The 8929-nt window shown below is 44.4% G+C and overlaps 1 protein-coding gene across 2 annotated transcripts; it reads left to right on the top strand.

The window, feature by feature from the left end:
• The first annotated feature begins 417 nt into the window (after positions 1-417).
• Positions 418-7802, top strand: FUT7 (fucosyltransferase 7). Of its 2 annotated transcripts, none has more exons than XM_081179824.1 (2): positions 418-619; positions 6574-7802. In XM_081179824.1, the coding sequence occupies exon 2, from the start codon at positions 6648-6650 to the stop codon at positions 7704-7706; it is 1059 nt and encodes a 352-aa protein (XP_081035950.1). In that variant the 5' UTR covers positions 418-619; positions 6574-6647; the 3' UTR covers positions 7707-7802. The 2 variants fall into 2 exon arrangements, with proteins under 2 accessions (XP_081035950.1, XP_081035951.1); XM_081179825.1 differs by lacking the exon at positions 418-619 and adding an exon at positions 1241-1313.
• The last annotated feature ends 1127 nt before the right edge of the window (positions 7803-8929 follow it).

Genomic DNA, 8929 nt, shown 5'->3' with positions numbered 1-8929 from the left:
TCAGAATAGACCAGGAATAGGGCACTACATCTTCCCATATGTTTTGGGTCTGCCAACACCTGCCCCCCCCCCCAGCCAGCCTAACCAACAGGGATGGTGGGAGTTTCCTTTCATAGACTAATCTTTTGAAGAAGTCTGGGTTGAATCTGTTCTGTTGGATGTCACAAATCTCTGGCATTATGAGAGAGTGGGTGGGTGAGTGAGGGGGAAAGACACTAGGCGTTCTCTCACTCCACAAAATCTTGTGGTTTGATCTAGCACTGCTGCCCCCACCCTAAGTTATGTTAATCAGACCCACTCCACCTTTGAGTGTTGCCTAAGTTCTCCCGCCCCCCCCCCCCGCCATGTGCTGCCATGCAAGACCAGGCACTGGTGTGGCAGGGTGTCCAACCACATGAAAACGCAATGTGAAGTTTCAGGAAACCGCTGTAGAAGCAGGGTGTGAAAGACGCCGGTGATGAAATCTTACCAAGAGAAAAAGAAGAAGGAAAGGAAAGAGATTGTGATCCCCTACTCAGCTGCTGCTTCCCTCTGCTGCTGTTTCCGAAGAAAAAAAGGCCTCTTTAAAAAGAAAGGATCCGTGAGGTTTCGAGCATCTTATGACAAGGAGGGCAAAATGGTAATTAAGCTGTTGGGAGGGGGGGAGGTTTATGCTGTTTGATGGGAATGCTTTTCCTGATATTTTTGTTTAGGTGCCTTGAACCCCAACCAGACAGATTTATTTATTTATTTTAAAAATCAAATCAAATTGAATTGCAATTACTTTTTAAAAAAGATTAACACAGTTCTAAGAGACCCCTGGGGTTGTTTGGTTTTTTTGCACTTGGTTAACCAAGGGCTAGCAGTTGTGTGCTACTTTGGTTTTTTTAATATAAATTTAAAGTAGGATTTTATGTGGCACTTGATTCATTGCTTTCTGCTGCTTTACTGTCTCTGACTTTTTGCATTTTGTGTTGCTACGGCCGGGAGCTCCCTGGGAGAGGGGTAAGAATTTTATCAAGCTGCCTGTTTGCTTTTTCTTAGGACAGTGTTGTTTTTAAATGATAAGCTGAAAAGCTGAAGGAAGGAGAAAATAAATCTCTCCATCTAACTTCAGCTAATCTTGACTCATGAGCTTGACATTCTCAGCCATTCACTGCTTCCTGAACGCCACATATACAAGCTCCCCTCCCCTCCATGTCCTCATTAGTCTACCTCTAGAATGGGCACATTTTGCACACTTTTGAAAACCAGCATCCTTTGCCAAATTTGCAGCTAAGGCTTCAGATGGAGAAACTTTCATTTTCACATTTTGGAGAGTAATTTTTTTTAAGGTAAGGATTAAAACATTGCCAAATCTTACACATTTGGGTTACTTCCGCATTGTTGCTATTTGTGAATGAGATTCATTCACATACCAGCAAATTCAGGTTGTGCTATTATAGTTGATTTGGGGTTCTTGTGCAAAAAAACCCATTCCCCTACCCAAAAACAGCACACACCCAAACTTTCATGATAAGGAAAATGATGATGGCGAAACTGATTGGGAAAATCAGAAAACAAGAAGAGAAGAACTATAAGAAGGAATGGGAATAATTTACAATGTATTTAAGAGAATACTGTAAACAACTAAAAACTCTGAGAGGATTTGAGATAATGCTTGTAATGTACTAAAAATTATGGTAAAAATTGACTATTTAAGGAAAATAAAGAAAATAAGAGAAGCAGGTGAAAAACAGTTGATAGTGGTCACCATGGAAAGGCGGAGGCGAGTCAAAGGATTTAAGGAATCCTAAATGATGATGTTGATGTTTAAGGTTTGACTGTAAAGTGGCAATGTAAAACTTAATAAAAAAGATTTGACAAAAAAAAGATAAGGAAAGTGATGGGAAAATATACTGGAAAATGTGGGATAACAGTTGCTTTGTTGCAAAATCATTTTACCTCTGCATTAAAAATATCAGAACAGATGCTCAATAAATAGCTAAATTCATCTGATCACTCCCTGAAAACAAATCAGGATGAATGCTCAATTCAGTGGTACCTCAGGTTACATACGCTTCAGGTTACAGACTCCGCTAACCCAGAAATAGTACCTTGGGTTAAGAACTTTGCTTCAGAATGAGAACAGAAATCGTGCTCCGGTGGCACAGTGGCAGCAGGAGGCCCCATTAGCTAAAGTGGTGCTTCAGGTTAAGAACAGTTTCAGGTTAAGAACAGACCTCCAGAATGAATTAAGTTCTTAACCCAAGGTACCACTTTATACAGATCATCTGGAGATGCCCTTTTAAAAGACATTGATAATTGCATTTTTGAAAATTGCGTTAATATCCCCCCTCCCTGTGAGGTAGGTCAGGCTGAGAGGCAGTGACTAGCTCAAGGTCTCAGCCAGGGAACCTCATGGCTGCGTGGGGATTTGAACCCTTTTGTCTCCCAGGTTCAGCACTCTTAAGCACGACACCATTCTGTTATCATATCTACGAGACACCTCCTACACCAAATTCTCTAGGTGTCATACAAACAAAAAGAGAGTGGAAACCTAACAATAAAAAACCACAATCAACTTAAGAGGCAACTGTCAGAAGAAACCCCAGTGCGGGACCTCAGGTGTAAAACTTCTGAATGTGAAAACTGATTCTTGTCCGCCCAGAAATAAGTCCAACTGAGCTTAGAGGGGCTTACTCCAGGGGAAACTGCAGTCAAAACCAGAAACGTCGACAGCTGGGAATGTTATTAACAGTACAAAGGAGGGTTAGAATAACTTTTGCTGTAAGGGTGTGGTTCCTTCTACTGTATATAGATTATAGCAGGTGACGGTATATTTTTGGCGGCTGCTGGTATGTTCTCATTGAGCTGTGTCAGTGTGCAATGCTCTGCTTTCCTCTTTAGATCTCATGCATTAAAGTGTTTTTCCGTACGATTAAGATTTTGGGTTGTTTTTTTTTAAAGAGTGCCCATTAGGCAGGAGACAATTATTATTATTTTTTGCTAGGAAGCAGGAACTACCGTAAGTAGGACCATGGCTTGATTTAGAAGATGCACCTAAACATTCCCATTCTACACAAGCCTTCTGCTTGTTTTATGCCACAATCAGCCTTCACCAAACTGGTGCCCTCCAGCTGTTTTGGGGCCTCGGCACTTAATATAGCCAACACATTTCATTGGAACCACTACTTCCTTCCCGCCTGGCTTTCAGAAAGGCAGCCTTCGCTTGAAATGTGTGAGCAGGCTTCTATTTAAAATCTCTGATCCTCAGAGTCTTGGTTTACAATGGTGCTGATGGCTTATTGCTCTTCCTTATTGGTTTCTAACCCAATCCTATTGTTTTACCTTGTTTTATTGCGCTTGTGAGCTACTTTGGGGACCTGTATGGATGGGAAGGGCTGTAGATCAGGGAAGGTCGCCGGTTTGAGCCCCGCTAGCCTCTCCAGGTGGGGCCAGATATCCAGGAGAGCCTGGTGGACAATATTGAGCTACTGCCCGTCAGAGTAAACAGTACTGAGAAGGATGGGGCCAATGGTCTGACTTGATATAAGGCAGCTCTCTATAGTCCTAACCGGAAAGCAAATAGCTCATTAGCTCACTTTGCATGCAGAAGGTCCCATTTTCAATCCTCAGCATCCCAGCATCTCCAGGTTGGCTTGGCGATGCCCCCTACCTGAAATCTCAGAGAGCAGCTGCCAGTCAGTGTAGCCAATACTGAGTTCAGATGATCAATGGTCTGATGGTATAAGGTGGCTTCTGACATTCCCATGAAGCCAATAGTTTTACAGTTGTTTTTGGAGGCCACCATTTAGAATTCAATTAAAATGGAATTCAGTAGCGATGGAGCCTTTTCTGCAGTGGCTCCCATCCTCTGGAACTCATTTCCAAACGCTCTTATAGCTTTGTATCACATTTTAATGTACCGATACCTCTTGAGTGATACCACTACAGTCTATATACCACTTTTCAGCCCAAAGAGTCCCTAAATTAGGGAGGAGTTTTTAAAGAATATATACTTTGCATTGTTGATTGGGGACCCTGTTAGCTTGCATAGTCAGCAATCACAGCAGGCATGTCCAAAGTCTCTTTTTTGGGGGGCCCCCGTCCGGTTTTATCCAGCCTCTGTGGCAGTTTATTTATTGGGGTCAAATCATTAAAAAAAACAAACTTCAATCCTAGAAAAAGCTCAAAAACCTGTGTCGGCCTTTGTTCACTACATCAAATCTGGCCCTCTTTGAAAAAAGTTTGGGCACCCCTGAATTATAGTACAGTGGACACGGGTTACGAATGTGATCCATGCGGGATGCACGTTCGCAAGGCGCAGCGTTCGCAACCCGCATCTGCGCATGCGCGGGCTGTGATTTGGTGCTTCTGCACATGCGCAAAGCACGATTTAGCGCTTCTGTGCATGCACAACCACCGAAACCTGGAAGTAACCCATTCTGGTACCTCCAGGTTTCGGCGCGTCCATAACCCTAGAAAATGCAACCTGAAGCGGCTGTAACCCAAGCTATGACTGTAATCTTAATGCACATGGTGGGAGGAGTAAGAAGGAGGAAACACTGTCTGTGCCAGCAGTTACTTTCTGAGACCCAGGCATCGTGGTAGAGAGTTGCAGCAAACAGTTCATGAAGCCCAAAGGAAAAGTGAAAGTGTCATGTGTTCTGGTGAGCCCCCACCTGAGTGTAGCAAAGTGCTGAAACAGCAGCCACTGTTCAAAATTGCTGAGACCAGTTGCTTTGCTCCCCTTCCCAGTTGGAGTAGAGCCTGTGTATGATGCTCACATGGAGAAGTCCAGCTCCCTGGCCAGTTCTGATCCTTATGAAAGCTGTATTCAGGAATGATGTTTTCTTAGTTCTTTTTGCGTGGGTGGAACATGTTCCTTTCTTCTTTCTGGCTTCCTGCTTGCCTTCCAATGCTTTGTTGTTGTTTTTTAGTCGTTTAGTCGTGTCCGTCTCTTCCTGACCCCCTGGACCAGAGCACGCCAGGCACTCCTGTCTTCCACTGCCTCCCACAGATTGGTCAAACTCATGCTGGTAGCTTCGAGAACACTGTCCAACCATTTCGTCCTCTGTCATCCCCTTCTCCTTCTGCCCTCCATCGGCGATCGGCCTTCTTTATGGTCCAGCTCTTACTTCCATACATGACTACTGGGAAAACCATAGCTTTAACTATATGGACTTGGACTGCTAGGTCCGCAACTCTTTCTTTGATCTAATATGTCAGAGCAAGATGGGCTGAATGCAGTCAGGAGAAGATATGTCATTTACTCAGACTGATTGTCTCATTAATGCTATTAAGTAGTTCACACCACTTTCACACCAAAGCCTTTCTCACAAACAGATGCCAACAACAACAACCATTACTAAAACTTGAATTAATTTCCGCTGATTAAATCAATTTATATGCAAATTGCTTTATTTTCAAATATTTCATCCCATGGAGCCTGTTTTATTTCCTATCAATTCATAGAATCATAGAACTGTAGAGTTGGAAGGCCCCCAGGGCCATCTAGTCCAACCCCCTGCAGTGCAGGAATCCCAACTAAAGAATCCCTGATAGAGGACCCTCCAACCTCTGCTTAAGAACATCCAATGAAACAGACCCCACCACCTTTGAAAGGAGTTCATTCCCCTGTTGAGCAGCAAATGTTGTCTAAAAGTTCTTCCTAGTCGGAATCTCCTATTTCTTCCTAGTTGGAATCTCCTTTCTTGCAATTTGAACCCACTGCTTCAGACCTACCCTCTGGAGCAGCAGAAAACAAGCTTTCTCCATCTTGCACGTGATGTCCCTTCAAATATTTGATATTAAATATTCTAAACACTTCTATGATAACTACTACACTTTCTACACTAATAAACTGGGTGGTTTGTCCCAGTTAGTCTTAAGCCTATGGTTTTCACTGCTTCAGATCTACTCCTTCTTCCACTGAACTGCTGCTAAACAAATTAAAACCTTGATTAGGAGATTCAGTGATCGTTAATGCATTGGTTCATCCATGGAAGGGACTGGCTTTGATTGGATCTCCATATATGTATAGCATACTTGTAAAGCAAAACACTTTGCTTTAATCCTTACAAAAACCTTACAGGGTAAATCAGTGCTATATAGCCATTAGGGAAACTGAGTCCAAGAGTCCATCTCTATGTCCCCTCTGGCCACCACAGGAGTGAGTTCACAGTGAGTGCAAAACCTCTGAGGACTTCCTCGTTTGTCACTCAGCAAGCATGAGGGACGCACAGGACCCCATTTTTCATTGTAACAAACAAAGAATTTCAACAGTTCGTTGCCCTTTCACAAGGGAAGCTGGAAAGAAGAACCAACAGCTTGTTTCTGCATGATGTGGGGAATTCTTCTATCTCCACCATCTTCATTTTCAAAACTTAGACCAGATACCAGACGTTAGGAAAGACCCTCCCCTGTGAAGCTTGCAGAGGTTTTGCCAGCCAGTGTGCGAACAATACTGGACTAGATGGGCAACTATAGACTACTGTGGTCTAAGGCAGCTTCTCATATCTTTCTATACAGTCAGAACTTTACAAAAACGGAAGCTTCTTTCTTAGACTTGTTTCCCTGGAGTTGACTCTCCTCTTCTCTTCTCTGTTGCAGCTTTCTAATGCCCACACTGACTGAAGGACAATAAATGCTGACTTTTGAATTCAGGAGAATTAAGCACATGCTTAATGAGCAAGATGATGGTGGCCCCTGCCTGCACAATGGCCTCCTACTCCATGATAACCATGAAGAGATTTGCTGGCGCGATGTTCCTGCTTGGCGCTGTGTTCTTAAACTTGACGTTCCTTGCCCAGCCATTCCATAACCCCAGCAGAACTCAAGCACAGAACCGTTCCCTGATGGTCCTGATCTGGGACTGGCCCTATGGCCATGCCTTAAACCTCACCGGCGATCCCTGTGCCACGCTTTGCTCCATCAAGGGCTGCCAGCTGACCTGGAACCGCAACCTGTACAACCAAGCAGATGTGGTAGTTTTCCACCACTGGGCACTCCAGCACCGCAGATCGCGCCCCCCTGCATCTAAGCCCCACCCAGGGCAAAAGTGGGTGTGGCTCTCCCTGGAGTCCCCCACGCACAGCAAAGACCTAGCCAGGTGGGATGGAGTCTTCAACTGGACCATGACGTTCAGGCGGGACTCTGACATCTTCATCCCTTATGGGGAGCTCGTTGCCCAACCATCAGATGAGGTGGACATCCCAGAGAAATCTGGCCTTGTGTCATGGGTCATCAGCCACCACCACCATACCCAACAGAGAGCGCAACTGTTCAGGAACCTGTCCAAGTACATCAAGGTTGATGTGTATGGGAGGGCAAACAAGAAGCCTCTCTGCCCAGCCTGCCTACTGCCCACCATCTCCAAATACAAGTTCTATCTGGCCTTTGAAAACTCTGTCCACCGGGACTACATCACTGAGAAGCTCTGGAGGAACTCCCTCCTAGCTGGAGCTGTGCCTGTGGTCATGGGGCCTCCCCGAGCCAATTACCAGCAGTTCATTCCTGGTGATGCTTTCATCCACGTAGACGACTTTGGCTCTGTGAAGGAACTTGCAGACTTCCTGCTCAGTATGAATGAGAGCCGCTACCAGAGGTTCTTTGAGTGGAAGAGGAGTTTTGCCGTGAAGCTGTATGATAGCTGGCCAGAGAGGTTCTGCACCATCTGCCAGTGTTTCCCCAGCTTGCCCCAAGGGAAGGTCTACTACAGTTTGGAGAAGTGGTTCTGGAGTTAGCAATCAGGGTGGGCTGAAGTCAGGGGCCTCGCTAGGTGCTTAAGAACCTAAGGACCTAAGAAGAGCCTTCTGGATTAGGCCAATGGCCTATCTAGTCCAGCATCTTGGCCAAATGCCCCTGAGGCCATAGGAATATATTGACTCCACACTGAGGGGTTCCATAAACAGGTAAGAAAAGCCTGCTGGATCAGGCCAAGGTGTGCTTGTGGGGGGGGGGCATCTAGTCCAGCATCTTGTCCTCACCAGATGCCCCAAAGGGAAACTAGCAAGCAGGATCCAAGCACCAGATCCCTTTCCCCTCCTGGGTCTCCCAGCATTTGGCATTGAGAATCATTGCTGCCTCTCAATTGACTAGCAAACTCAGAGGTAACTCAAAGCAAAAGTTTGCGGGAAAATGGGGTGGTTATAAAAGATACGTTCAAAAATACTAAAATAGTTTTGACTCCATGTCGAGTGACAAAGGAAGTAAAAGGAGGTGGACAACAATTAAGGACTTATTATGTTTTCTGAATGTATTGGAAAATCTATACAGAAAGGTTTGTTGTTTTGTGTACATTCAATGGTAAGATAAAATATATGCGAAGGGACTCGACAGGAAGACAAAACTGAAGAAAAGATTTTGTAAGATAAAAGGGGGAGAAATATTTATTTTCATTATTATCACTATTCTTTTTGTGTGTTTGTATGTTTTGTATGGAATGTTTGGGAGGAAATAAGACGGTAGATAACAAATAACAAACAACATATTGATGTATGTAATTTTTATTTCTCAATTCTATTTTGTGGTAGTATAGTTGCAATGTTTTTTGTAACATAAAATCATTCAATAAAAATTATTTTTTTAACAAAGAGAATCATTGCTGCCTCTGACTGTGGAGGCAGGGCTGAACCCACATGGCTGGTAGTAGTCCTTGCAGGACTTGGGGCACATGGGCCAAATTTGCATATACTGTACTGATTTGTTGGTGTGCATGGAAATTTAGGCTAATTGTCAGAGGGAAAGATCCCCTGTAAGCATTAAGAAAGAAAGAAAGGTTGAATGGGAGACAGAAAGGCAGCAGATCTGGAGCCCAGTGCAAAGGACCCAGGGGCCACCCACACATACCAACAATGCCAGCTGCTGAATTCAATCAAGGAGCACCCTGGGCTTGGTCCTCCTTGTGAAGAGTTAGGATGAGCCTGCAAGAAGAAGGACTCAGAGCCCCATTATTGCTCCACTGTTG

Source organism: Podarcis bocagei (genome assembly GCF_964188305.1).
Source record: "Podarcis bocagei genome assembly, chromosome: Z".
NCBI lineage: Eukaryota > Metazoa > Chordata > Lepidosauria > Squamata > Lacertidae > Podarcis > Podarcis bocagei.
This window is presented reverse-complemented; position numbering and strand designations above follow the sequence as displayed.

Bases quoted from the DNA above. Each gene is read 5' to 3' on its own strand.
- FUT7 (XM_081179824.1), top strand. From the start codon at position 6,648: ATGAGCAAGATGATGGTGGCCCCTGCCTGCACAATGGCCTCCTACTCC.